The 15000-nt window shown below is 34.0% G+C and overlaps 1 protein-coding gene across 2 annotated transcripts in view; it reads right to left on the reverse strand.

Moving 5' to 3' along the window:
* The window catches only part of LOC137647268 (Y+L amino acid transporter 2-like), a 99530-nt gene that overhangs the window by 8493 nt on the left and 76037 nt on the right, over window positions 1-15000 (reverse strand). For both annotated transcript variants that reach the window (XM_068380664.1, XM_068380665.1), the window contains 4 exons: window positions 10884-11109; window positions 9333-9377; window positions 3080-3203; window positions 792-992 (listed from right to left, as the gene is read on the reverse strand). In XM_068380664.1, the coding sequence (XP_068236765.1) occupies window positions 792-992; window positions 3080-3203; window positions 9333-9377; window positions 10884-11109 (596 nt within the window). The remainder of the gene's footprint in view (window positions 1-791; window positions 993-3079; window positions 3204-9332; window positions 9378-10883; window positions 11110-15000) is intronic.

Raw genomic sequence — 15000 nt, forward strand, 5'->3', positions numbered from 1 at the left:
TTCCTGATGCGCCCTCTCCAATGCCTTCTATCAAAATCTTTACCCTAAAACACCCACGTCAATTTGCCTTCTATCAAACACAAAATCCATTGAATCTTCTTTACAGAACAAAGGGAATGTACTACATCTTCGGTCAATTCATCATAGGTTTTCATATTTTAATTCATTATTTAAACCAACTTGTCCTCGTACTCATTCATCAACACTAAATTGCTTTTTGATTTAATCATGCTGCTGACATCAAATAAATCAAAGGTTACTAACACTGGGAACGCATAATAAAACAAAGTCAACAGTGCATACGTGTCCGTTAAATCATTACAGAAAAGTACTTTAATTAACATATTAACTAAAGTAATGGGTCTAACCACGTTGTCTGGGTATACTAGGTTAGGTTGATCTTTTGAATTGATAGGTCAGGTTAGGGTTGGACTTGTAAAATGACAGGCCAGGCCATGGTAACTTTCCAAAATGAAAGACCTTGCTAATTAAATAAAGTGATAATCCTAATTTATGTTGACTATTTAAGCCGAACCTGGGTTTCTCTATGGAAAGATCTATAGTCAATTCTTTTTAGTGAAGCAGATTTACACAGACTCGCAGGGGTGCCCTTTTAGCTCGGAAAAGTTTCCTGATCGATGATTGATTGGACAAGATAATTCTAACCAATCAGAGAGCAGGAAACTTTTCCGAGCTAAAAGGGTACCTCTGCGAATCGGTGCAAATGCGCCTCATTAAAAAAAAAAAAATTAGTATAGTCATACTAAGACTGAAAAGGACTCTTGGCTCACCAGGAATATTAAAGAAGGCACTGGGGTGTAGTTGTCCTTGTTGATCAAAGACAGGATCTGCGGCAAATGGCCCTGCCTGGCACCTACGAAGAATAACCTGGAGGAAGCAAATATCCCTCCGTTCAAGCTGCCGAAGGTTGAGCAAACGACGAAGAATGGCATGGTCCAAGACATCACTCCAAGCATCCGGTTTCCAAATGACTGAAAGCGAGAAGAGAAACATGAGAATTTTGTCTGTTAGATGGAAAAATAAAAATAAAAACATTATAGGTTTTCAGTGACAGTTGAAGATTGCAATGTGCAAGGTTATGCAAAAACATAATTAACATAACTATCTTAAGGAGTTCGATTGTTAGCTAAGTTCTCTTCATTCTCCCGACTTGTGCAGTAAATTTCAATCTGGTCACGATCTTTATCAATGCTGACTCTCTCCAGGATTTTTTGGCTTTTATATTAATCACCGTGCTTCCATTTCCATACCTACTACTAAACTTATAAATTTCTTTTAAGGGCCGTCAACGTAAGAGCCCGTGTCGATCGCACAACTTTCTATCCTGTTTAATACTGAAATACCTACTTGTTCCCGTCTTGCTACTTCCAATCTTACAACGTGCCCTGCTGCTTCCATATTTATCAATTTTCTGACTCAATTGTGTTTTACTATTTTTTATCACATGGCAAAACCCTCTGTTTCGAATATTTAAAGCATATACCACATAACAATACAGGAGCCGAGATAAATCCCATAAGTTGCACTACGGAGTAAAAAGGGAGAAGAGTTTTTGCAGCAAAAGATGGGACAAAGGAAGCGGCAATTGAGGTACAGTAGAATACAGTACTAGAATAGATAAAATGTAATACTATGCAAATGCCTAACATTATGCACTATAGCATTAACTACTACTACTTCTATCCTGTTCGTAATACTAGGCAGGCTGTTAATTCTAATAGCCAGGCCTTCTCCATCATGGGGCTCAATACCACACAGTATTCTAGAAGTTTTATTCCAGCTGTTACCAAGCTGTGGAATGATCTTCCTAATCGGGTAGTTGAATCACTAGAACTTCAAAAGTTCAAAGTTGGAGCAAATGCTTTTATGTTGACCAGGCTGACATGAGTCTTTTTATAGTTTATATATGACATATCTGTTTTTGACGTTGTTAATAGTTTATATAGGACATATCTGTTTTGACGTTGTTACTGTTTTTAGAATTTATTGTTAATTTATTCTCACCATTTATATACTTCCTTATTTCCTTTCCTCACTGGGCTATTTTTCCCTATTGGAGGCCTTGGGCTTATAGCATCTTGCTTTTCCAACTAAGGTTGTAGCTTGGCTAATAATAATAATAATAATAATAATAATGTTAGCAGACATTTTACCTCGCATCCCATTTCTCATTTCATATAATATATTTCTCTTAAATAAAAGGCCAAACACAGATACAATCTTCGACTTTATCTGGCATTCCTTATTTAAGAACCAGCCACCAGTTGAAATAATACCACTGGAGACTACTGGGTACTATGAATGGCCAGACAATACTACATTGGATCCTTCTCTTTGGTTACGGCTCATTTTCCTTTTGCCAATACATACTGTATATCGAATAGTCTGGCCTATTCTTTACAGATTCTCCTCAGTCCGCATACACCTGACAACACTGAGATTACCAAATAATTCTTCTTCACTCAAGGTGTTAACTATTGGAATGTACTTGTTCAGTGGCTACTTTCCTCTTGGTAAGGGTAGAAGAGACTCTTTAACTATGGTAAGCAGCTCTTCTAGGAGAAGGACACTCTGAAATCAAACCATTATTCTCTGATCTTGGATAGTGCCATAGCCTCTGTACCATGCTCTTTCACTGTCTTGGGGTAGAGATCTCTTGCTTGAGGGTACACTACTCTATCTTATTTCTCTTCCTTTTGTTTTTTCTAAGTTTTTTATAGTTTAGATATGAAAGGTTTACTTTAATGCTGTTACTGTTCTTAAAATATTTTATTTCAATTGTTAATTACTTCTCTTGTAGTTTCTATAGTTCCTTTCCCCGCTGGGCTATTTTCCCTGTTGGAACCCCTGGGCTTATAACATCCTGCTTTTCCAACTAGGGTTGTAGCTTAGCAAATAATAATAATAATAATAATAATAATAATAATAATAATAATAATAATAATAATAATAAACGGTGATGGTCTTATGTCCTACTTTGCAACAAACCATTACGGCTGATGCAGGCAGTAATGAATATAGATAAAGAGTATGCCGGAGACTAGCAATGTTTCCTTACCACGGCTACAGCATTCGAAGCCAGCATCTCAGTTCGTGTCAGGACAGCAAAGTAGGCGAGATTCGTCAGGAAATAAATTATGGTGACGAGAGGTAACGATATCATAATGGCTCTTGGAAGGTTCCTGTAAAAAAAGTAATCGATGAAATAAAATTTGACAAACTAGAATAAAATCTAAGAATTTTATCATACAAAATACATGTTTTTCTTTCAGGCACTTTCGAAGGAAATTAAACCAGAATTCACCCAGTGTTCCCAGATGGGTTAGGCTAAAAATCCCCAAAACTCATGAAAAAAAAAATCCAAAACCCAAACATTTTCCACGAATATATTTTCTTCTGATCGTGTAGGCTTTACTAACATAGAAATTATTCACTATAACTCATATAAGTAAACTAATTGCAACAATATAAAGGTTTACCCATCTTTGTTTCTTCTTCATAGAAATTTGTACAGATTATCCCCATCAGACACCCAAAATCCGCAAATCTAAGGATAAATCCCCATATCTGGCAACACTGAATTCACCATCATAAATAGTGAATAATTAGCAGAGCTGACCAAAGGAGCAAACGACTACAGTTGTGTTGTTAATTGAAATCGATAAGTTCAGAAGATATATGTCCCAATCTAATAAATAATCTATTTTTTAGATCATATGCGCGAACTGATTTCTTGACTGAGCAGCGCAAAAGTTGGACATTGAAAAAAGTAAAAACACTGCAAAAAGCAGAAGTCAACATTATTAAAAGTGAGTGGAGTATCTTAAAAACCTTATTATTAGAATTTACATATATTACTAAATCTATAATTTCTTTTAAAAAATAATTTCATATGCTAGAACAACAAGTCAATTTTAAGAGAAATATGAACCAGATTATCCCTTTAAAGATTTTGCAAGTAGATATACCAACAGATTAAAAAAGAGAAGATAACAACAAGATTTACCCACAGATAATAAACGTAAAATAAAGAAGAAAAAGGGCAGAAAATAAAGAATTAGTTCCGGAAGTATCCGCCAGGGGCAGGGAGGGATGTACCAGGCTGTGCGTAAGAATGGGGCATATCCCTCTTGACAAGGCAGCTCCCTGCCATCGCGACCCACTACTCCAAACACCCTTGTGCTCACTTTACTCATCCCAGATTGGTTAATAATATACCTCCAACGTGGTCTATGAACTTAAAAGAGTGTGCCATGACACGGAATTATGGGCTTTGTTGAACGTCTGACAAAAGAAGCATTGTGTGGACGGTCTCTCGGGGAGAGACCCAGCCCGGCTCACAATAGATAAGCTTGGGATAACATTTGAATACGTGCTCCTTTTGTGTGATCAAATAAGCTGTAATTTGGCCACATCCTGGGATGACCTTTCGCAAGCGTTGTATGATGTGCTCGCTGCAATGCTCCTTTGATGATGACAGGAGCATTGCTGAAGATGGAATTAGGTTAATAAAGGTTCTCGTTCTTCAAGGAAAAGTGAAAATATTTGTGAGGGTTGTCTGGAATTACAACTGATTTCTTTCAATCATAATTCCACCATCTTCAGGTCTTGTATATCGAAATGCATAAAAAGGAAAACGTGATATAAATCTAAATATGAAAAATTAAAATTCAATTATGAATGATCAAATACATAAACAATATAACATTAATAAAGCGCCAAGTTCATTTATACGTAGATATGCTCGTTTTTTTTTTTTTTTTTTTTTGCTTAAACGTAGTCACTAAAATCAATTTTGGAATTGAAAAGAAAAATGCAAAAGTACCATACGTCGCATAGAGTTAATATATTCGACACACTTGTGGTGCATCACGACTGATAAAAGAGAATAAAAGTTTAATTTTCTAGTCTAGAAGACGCTGTAACAATCGTTTTCAGCTCCAGCCTCCACAAAAGAACCAAACAATGTGGATATCCCTTCAGGTAATGGAGTCTTTACAAATACAATAACATATTAAGTAGAGAAATATGAAGCCAGTGCTTCTCAGGCGGTGCACTGTAAGTGTCCCTCGAACCCTTAACTACACCCTCTTTTTATCCTTCTATCTTTTACTTGATAGTGGACCGAAACTCGGTGCTGTAGGGTCTACCCGGTGCCAGCACAGAGTTATATGATCCAAATTCTCTCTCTCTCTCTCTCTCTCTCTCTCTCTCTCTCTCTCTCTCTCTCTCTCTCTCTCTCTCTATATATATATATATATATATATATATATATATATATATACATATATATACATACACACACACACATATATATATATATATATATATATATATATATATATATATAAGCAGTACGATCTGACTTATATTATTTCGTTGGTTCACATAAAGCCAGACATACGATAACAGGGGTCCTTAATCTTTACCATAAGGTCTACTATATAATATGCGCTGGGATCGGGGAGGCCAATCAATGTAATGAATTAAACATTATAATTACGCTATAAAAATAATTAAAGGTTTCATACGTTTAAAAATAGTTAGAATGATTGAATATAATTTAAAAGTCATATTAGTTAACTTCCGGATTGCATTATATTTTTTTTTTCACCCAAAATCTCATGAATAGACTTTAGGTGGCCATAATTTCTGGTGTAGCCCTCCGGACTCTGCCCAACTAAAAGAGACGCTTTATTATATTCTAAGGATTGTTGTTCGACTGTGATACGCTGCTGAAAAAAAAGAAAGAGCTGGTATAGCATTCAATGTCTGTCAGCAGTTGACGCTTCTACCATACCAATAAAAATAGTAAGTAAATAACATGAAGATAATAAGAAATAACTAACATTATAAGTCTTGATTAAAATTTAATTAAGAATTATTTAACTCCGTTACAATTTATTTTCATAACTCATTCATTTTTACAATGAAAATCATAATTCTACTACGTTGATTTAAAGAACAGTAAAAACAGCCCAGTTTCACTCTTGTTTGTTGACATTGAAAAAATAGCAATGACTTTTAAATGCAAATTGAAGTATATTGCCGGAACCGCTTGTATTTATAGTCGATTATTTTTAGTGAGGCAGATTTACACCGACTCGCAGGAGTACCCTTTTAGCTCGAAAAAGTTTCATGATCGTTGATTGGTTGGACGAGATAATTCTAACCAATCAGATAGCAGGAAACTTTTCCGAGCTAAAATGGCACCGCTGCGAGTCAGTGTAAATGCGCCTCATTAAAAAAAATTGAGTATAGTTTAGTCTACATGTAGTAGCCATAGAGTGCCTGGAACCACAGCCAGTCATTGGCTCTTGCAATCATGATTTGATTGTTGGTAATTTCATAAGGCTTGGTGTGGACCCACGAGCAGTAAACTGATCCTTGTGTTAACTAGAAGAACTTTTCATTTATACCTATTCTCTTTGGGGATTCCAAGAGGAGAGTATTTAAATAAAGGTGGGTAGGGGTGGGACACGTCCCTGTTGGTGGGTCAGATTCCAAGGGTCCACACCAGACCTCCCCACTCCCTCTCACAACTTGACTCCAAGGGCGTGTGCTGGGATAAGGCCGACTTACTGTTAACGTTAAGGCACCACTTTTGTAAATGAAGGATAATAAAGGATTTTTTAAATATAATTAAAAAAAAACGAGGTGTTTGAGAAAAATATAGATGTATTCTGACTTCCTGCCAAGTAAGAGCTCCAGAACATCAAATTCCACTTTCATTAATAAAAAATGTTGAACGTGTACCGGTAAAGAAATGGGGAAATTCTTTTTGATAAGATGGATTTTGAGTATTGTTGTTCTGACGTTTCAGTGACTAATTTAAAGGTTTAAAGGCCACTCATGAATGGCATAGGCAACGGTGACAATGCCCTAGAGACTGACTATATACTGTATACATATGATCAGCGTCCAAAACCCCTCTTTCACCCAAGATAGGACCAAAGAGGGCAAGGCAATGACTGCTGATGACTCAGCAGATAGACCTATAGACTCCCTCAAACACCCCATCCGTAGCTCACAAGGAGGCCGAGGTTGCAAACACTACAAGAAACTAAAGAGTTCGAGCGGGACTCGAACCCCAGTCTGGCATAATGCCAGACAGAGACGTTACCAATAGATTCTTGGTTTAAATATATTCGATATGATTGACATTTATTTAGAGCGATCTCCATACACAATTATCTTTTTCATCCAACATTTCTAATTTGAATTTCTACTTGATTATGCTTACACTACGTAATATTAAATAATACTATTGCATCTTCTTTTAAATAATTTCTACCATACTTTTATTACTATTATTATCTGCGATCGTCAAGTGTTTTTCAATTTAAGCTTCAACATTAACAACTGAGGTTTAATCTTTTAGTACAATGTTTACGTAAGAAAGCGTGAGAGATTTAATCTCTTATTCACTGAGATGAATTAACGAGAACAAACATCAGAGATAAAGTCAAAAGTTATCCAAAATACCAATCTATTTAACTCGAGACGAGATTTCTTTCCTGGCAATCAACAGATTGAATTTTGCTTTTATGAACAGTGAGAGGAGAATCTAGGAATTTTGAATATTTTTTTTATATATTTTAAACAAAAGAAAAAATACATAATAATGATAATAGAAAATGGCTTGTGTCTAGAAGAGAACCAAGAACCGCTTGGCTATTCTTTTGCCAATAGAATCCACTAACCCTGCTTGTTTAAATATGACGAGTAGTTTAGAGATTTTTAAATTCACACACACACACACACACACTTATATATATATATATATATATATATATATATATATATATATATATACATATATATATGTATATATATATACATATATATATATATATATATGTATATATATATGTGTGTGTGTGTGTGTGTGTATGTGTGTGAACGAGGTCTTTGCACTGTTATATAATATCCTACCTCCCCCCCCCCCCCCTTCAAGCTAGGACTAGTAGGTACCATACAATGGTTCGGGGGGAAGACCTATTAGATTTTCCTCTTTCTTCCCAACATTGGTTCAAAAAGAAAGCCAGTTTTTTTAGTTTTTCAATTAAATCTATCCGGTCATGCACGAGGATTTAACTCTGGTTTCAAATGCATCAAGACAGTAAATGCTCAATTAATCTTTCATTTCTTTACAAGTCTACAAACATGCAAAGAAGGTCTTCTATAAATACACTTTTAATAGCAATTTGATTTCTATTTTGGAATGTTAGTATTCTTCCTTTATTCTATTCAAGATTTGACAAGACTAAATAAACATATCTACTGTATATCATTTATCATCTTTTAGTCCCCTTACCACACTCGAGGAACAAGAATTGCAATAAAAACAACCATAACAATAAACCACTTTCTCAACTTCAACTCGACACATATAAAATTTATTTTCTTATCAATTGTTCTGCTTATCTTCTTATCACATTCCATTTCAGAATCTCCACACAGAAGCCTCAGATATGTCAAGTGTTCATATAATGGGTTGAATTATGCATTTAAAGTAATTGGTAGCGGCTGCGCGGTGTCCAATTTCACTTGTGAAGGGGGGGATTCGGCGTGAAATATGGCTCGTGATAGAGATTAGAGTAACACTTGGAATGTCTCTTAACAAACAGGGGTATTTGAACTGTGTCACGCTATTTACTTTATTATGTAGATTAATCTTATGCTGCGCACGCACCCATACATATACTGTATAAATATACATACACACACACACACACACATATATATATATATATATATATATATATATATATATTCCTATGGATGTGTCTGTGTCTGAGAGAGAGAGAGAGAGAGAGAGAGAGAGAGAGAGAGAGAGAGAGAGAGAGAGAGAGAGAGAGAGAGAGACCTTTCAAACTAAATCATAGACATGATATTGAAGTTTCTGCATTTTATCTCGAATCGTAGTTATTAGTGATTATTGCTTAATGTCGATATATATATATATATATATATATATATATATATATATATATATATATATATATATATATATATATATATATTATATATATATATATATATATGTATATATATATACAGGTACAAATTATAAAGCATTGCATACACAACAGGTATAATATAACTTAGATCTTGCCAAACTAAAGTCCTTAACAAAAGGGGACAAAGTTAAAACTAAATGATACCGAAGTACTTCTTCCTAAAACAACAATTATCACCTAGTTAAACAAATAAGTAAATTGATAAAATGAGTAAGTAAAACTAAATAAATAAAATAAGATAAAATAAAGAGATGACATTAGCAAACCATCTTGAAATTCTTGCCTCACCTGTATGGGTCCTGTAATTCCTCGACAACGAAGTTGAGATAGTTCCTGAAAAGGAGTAATTTATATTAATTCAAATCTTGATTAAACAAGAAGACTTTGATTAAGGAAAAGTTAAAATTATTCCTATATATCAAAGAAGTTGCACTTTCTGCATTAAATTGACAAATAATGGGAACTCAACAGAGAGAGAGAGAGAGAGAGAGAGAGAGAGGGAGAGAGAGAGAGAGAGAGAGAGAGAGAGAGAGAGAGAGAATTATCATAACTTAGAAATATCTTTATGCACTGAAAGTAGCCCATACGAAATTATATTCTGATATTTTATTTTAAATCATGAAATATATTGCAAATATTACTGTTTATGACATATACTGTAAACATTTAGTTCAAATTCCAACTAAAATAACATGAAATTCATACATAAAAATAACTAAGGAATAAAATAAACAGAAAAAATAAATTGATTTATCTAAAATAGTAACAAAAGAGGTATCAAATTTAATCGGTGAACAACAGCTATAATCAAAATAATAACAAAACAGACAGACGAATTCACCAAATGGGTCTCATTTAATGTAAATGATAAATGTTACAACTTGATCACTAAGGACAGATAATCTATTGAAAAAAAAAAAATCAAATTCCATAAGGACCAGTCAAGTGAATGAGTAGAAAAAGAGTAGACATGGAGTTGTATTTGACGTTTAGAGATCGAAGTAAAATTAGCTCAAACAAACCCTTCTAAGTATTTATTCATTTGAAAAACTGCTATACTAATTTTTTTTTAATGAGGCGCATTTGCACCGACTCGCAGCGGTGCCATTTTAGCTAGGAAAAGTTTCCTGCTATCTGATTGGTTAGAATTATCTTGTCCAACCAATCAGCGATCAGGAAACTTTTCCGAGCTAAAAGGGGACCCCTGCGAGTCTGTGCAAATCTGCCCCACAAAAAAAAATTGACTATAGGCATTCGTAAAAGGGATCGAAAATCCTAACACTATAGCATAGTTAGATTATTTAGATATAGAAGAAAACAGAAACATGTAAAAAGATTATTTGCACACTTCATCATTCAGAATAAACACTTCTACTCTCGATGATTACAATTAAATAATCGCTGACAATTCAAATAATAATCAACACTGATTACTCGATGATTGATCTTGGTAGATCTCAAATAATGATCACAATCAATTAATGACTGATATCGCTTTTAAAAGACGTTGAAAAATAATGATCAACATTAATTAATCAAAAAATATTAACAAACTAATTTATGTCACTGCCTTAAATCTCTAATGATAATTATTTATAAATCAGCATATGGCACTGCTGTTAAGGAAACCTGAATGATGATTAACATTAACCAATTTCTATCAATTTCAGTAACTAGAAATATAACATTAATTAACATACTGGCATCGCTCTAAACACGTAGAATAATATTAATTAATATATAACATAATATATACCAAAACAATAACATCAACCAACAAAAGATGAACTCCATCAACTATCACAAACACAATAAATAGATTTAAAAAAAAGGCCTTACCACCCAGCAAAGCTGAAGAGCCCTTGATAAAAGGCCGTGGCAAAGGCCGCGACGTCCATGTTGGTGCCTTCGAAGGGCTTCCGGTAATTTTCCACGTTGCCCGTCGCCAGATGATACACGCCGGCGCCGATGATGATGACGAGGGCTAAGATTTTCGACGCTGTGAACACGTCTTGGACTTTGGTGGCCCACTTGACGTTCGTGCAGTTGACCCAGGTCAAGACACCTGTCAAAAGAAGGCTAATATGTAATACTAGTATACGCGACCAGTCAATCATGACTGCTAAATATTTAGATGGATATGCACACAGAGACTCAACCCTTCCCACCTCCTGCCCCTTTCCTGTAGGGGTCCTTCCTCTCACGAGGGTAGGACTAACCCCCTCTCCCCCTACCCGAGGGACGTGGAGAGACCAAGTACTTATACGTAGGCAATGCCATTGAGCGTGACTAGAAATATATATATATATATATATATATATATATATATATATATATATATATATATATATATATATATATATGTATATATATTATATATATATTATATATATATTATATATATATATATATATATATATATATATATATAGAGAGAGAGAGAGAGAGAGAGAGAGAGAGAGAGAGAGAGAGAGAGAGAGAGATTTGTTCTTCATTATATAGAAGATAAAAATATTTCGATCATAGTTTAATCAAGAGAAAAAATAAATGGATTGATATATCGGATTCTGAAGGCGTCACAGATATAAGGATTATCGATGGAAGATATTCTAGAAATAATACTCATCAAGGAAGGTTATTTGATGATTGTAAATTATTTAAAAATACTGAAAATCTACAAAAATATAAACATGTTTACCAGACCAAATAAATCCTGAAGTATGAGGAGATAAATTTTATATTCAGGGTAAATGGGCCTATGGTAAACAAATAAAAAGTAACAAAACTAAAACTCTTAGAAACAGGATCATTCGAGAAGCAGTAGCTTCAGGGTTGATATTTATCCTTTGCAACGGCCCCTCGGGTACTCGTGTGGCGTTCTTTGGCTAGAGATCTACAGTATTTTTAGTTTAATTTTATTTTGAATATCGCCTTCAATGGATGAATTTTCTTTTTCTAGACAATTATTACTCCGCCAACGAAGTTGGGAGGTTATGTTTTTGGCCCTTTTTATGTTTGTTTGTTTGTGAAATACTTCCTGCCCACAATTTTACTTATAGAGTAGTGAAACTTTCAGGGATTAATTGTTATATTAGGACGTGGAATTGATTCAAATTTGAAAGTCCTAGGTCAAAGGTCAAGGTCAAGCAAAATGTCGAGAGATAAGCTTCTGTGAAGGAGGTCTGCACATTCAGAGTGCTTTTCTAGCTAAAATGTGTATTTATGATATCAGATACTTGTCAATCTTGTTTATTCATTAAAAGGGGCGAATCATATACAAACATTTTGTTTGTTTGTTTTCAGATTGTTCTACCATATGAAAAACACGGGCTCTTGCGTTGTCAGCCCTTACAAACACACGCAAAATAACAGGGTGGGGGATCTCAGTCCAACCTGAGCTGAAGGCATTTGTCATCATGGTCCTCCATCACTCATCGCAGCCAACCCACATCGTTATCCTTAATAAATGGTTTTGAGCCTTTTATTACCCCCCCCCCCCCCGACCAACCACTCCTACCAGCCCCATCACCACTACACCACAACAACTACGATTCAAAGTTCTCTCCATTTTCACAGCGATTTGTGTGTGTGTGTGTGTGTGTGTGTGTGTGTGTGCGTGGAATTGTTAAGTCTTATGGCCAAGCGCTGGGCCGAGATGACATTTAGCGTCGAGGTGCACATGGAGTTGCACTCTGAAGAGTTGGAAAATCCTTGGAAAAATAAAGTAACGATAAAAAGTGGGTGAAGGAATGCAGCACAGAGCAATGTCTACAGTGCACTGCAAGAGGTGTACTGTCGACATTATTATTATTATTATTATTACAAGTTAGGTTTTAACCCTAGTTGGAAAAGCAATATGCTATAAACCCAAGGACTCCAAAAGTGAAAATAACCCCAATGAGGAAAGGCAACAAATAAACTACAAGAGAAGAATAAGCAATCAAAATAAAATATTTCGAGAACAGTAACAACATTAAATTAGATCCTTCACATTTAAACAAAAAAAAAATTAAAAAAAAAACAAGCGGAAGATAAAGTAAGCCAGAACAGCAAGCCCGAGTGTACCCCTAACCAAGAGAACTCTAATCCAAAACAATGGAAGGCCATGGTACAGCGGCTATGGCACTACCCAAGACCAGAGAACAATAGTTTGATTTTGTAGTGTCCTCCTACGGAGCGAAGGTGAGTTATTGTATTGTTTTAGTGTTTTGGGTAAATTAGAGTTTGTTGTTAAAAGTGCAAACTTGCAGCAAATGATCTTATGAACAGACGGACAAAAGTCCTTTTATAGTTTATATATGAAATATCTGTTTTAATGTTGTTAATGTTTTAAAATTATTTCATTTTAATTGTTCATTACTACTTATATCGTTTTTTTATTTCCTTATTTCCTTTCCTCACTGGGTTATTTTTCCCTGTTGGAGCCCTTATGCTTGTAGCATATAGATTTTCCAACTAGGGTTATAGCTTAGCTAATAATAATAATAATAATAATAATAATAATAATAATAATAATAATAATAATAATAATAATAATAATAATAACGAGTACTGTCACCGACATCGCCGTTACCACTCCGATATCTATATTGCTTAGCCATTATAATTCTGACTAACATTAGCATGATAATCTAATAGTGTATGCAACCCGTCAAAATGACGGCTAAATGTCTAGATTAATAGGCACATACAAACCACACACTCTTATCAAAGTCTGACTACTCCCTCTCCCTCTCACCCGAGGGACGAGGAGAGCTGAGCGTGACCGAATATATATATATATATATATATATATATATATATATATATATATATGTGTGTGTGTGTGTACATATATATGTATACATACATACATATATGTATATATATATGTATATATATGTACACACACAAACACACACACACACACACACACACACATATATATATATATATATACATATATATACACACACACACATATATATACATATATATATATATATATATATATATATATATATATATATATATATATATCGACACTTCATCTTTATTATATAGGAGAGATTACAAAGTAATTCATGCTTTATCTTTGATTCCATTTTCAAATTAAAATGTGAACATGTTAAAAACAACACACACACATATATATATACATACATATATATATATATATATATATATATGCATTGTTTTTATATGAATTTTTGAATAAGGAAACTATGGTTGTAAGCTGCTGCACTGTCAGACCATCTCCAAATAATCTTGGTGATAGAAGGAGCCCTTGGGCTTATAGCATCTTGCTTTTCCAACTAGGGTTGTTGCTTGGCTTGTAATAATGATAATAATAATAATAATAATAATAATAATAATAATAATAATAAAATGAACAATGTTTGGTCAAATTTAGGATGTCAACATGAATTACTCTTCTTACTGATGAATTTAAAGTGGTCTGGCAAAAACTAGTCTATTCTGTCCGATAAGAGAGTGATAGGCAGAAAAATAAATAAGTTTACCATCTCATAAATTATTAAAATTATCTGGACATATCATATCCTAGGGAATCTGTACCACCTTCAAGGTTTTTCCGCTTTAAGTCTATACATTTTTTAAAATCAAATAAGAATATGATTTCATCAAATAAGAAGAAAATGGTATCAGAATGAATGTGCAATATTTGAGAAAAAAAAATAAAAAAAAAATAAAAAAAACAGTACGAAGGAATTGTTAAATAATTACATTGTGTACAGTTTTCAGCATTGCACTAAAAGGGAAGTAATCTAGGGTAGATAGTGGAGGCTTCTACAAGTAACTTAATACAAATACAAAAATGATCGTATAGGTATATACAGTAAGCAAAGGTCTATATATAGTAGGCCAACCTTGCACGTTCCAATACAACGTAAATCTTCAAAGAGAATCAAAATACCTTGAATTATTCTAATGACTCTTTTCCTGAATAACAAATTTG

Source organism: Palaemon carinicauda, chromosome 9, assembly GCF_036898095.1.
Source record: "Palaemon carinicauda isolate YSFRI2023 chromosome 9, ASM3689809v2, whole genome shotgun sequence".
Classification (NCBI taxonomy): Eukaryota; Metazoa; Arthropoda; class Malacostraca; order Decapoda; family Palaemonidae; genus Palaemon; species Palaemon carinicauda.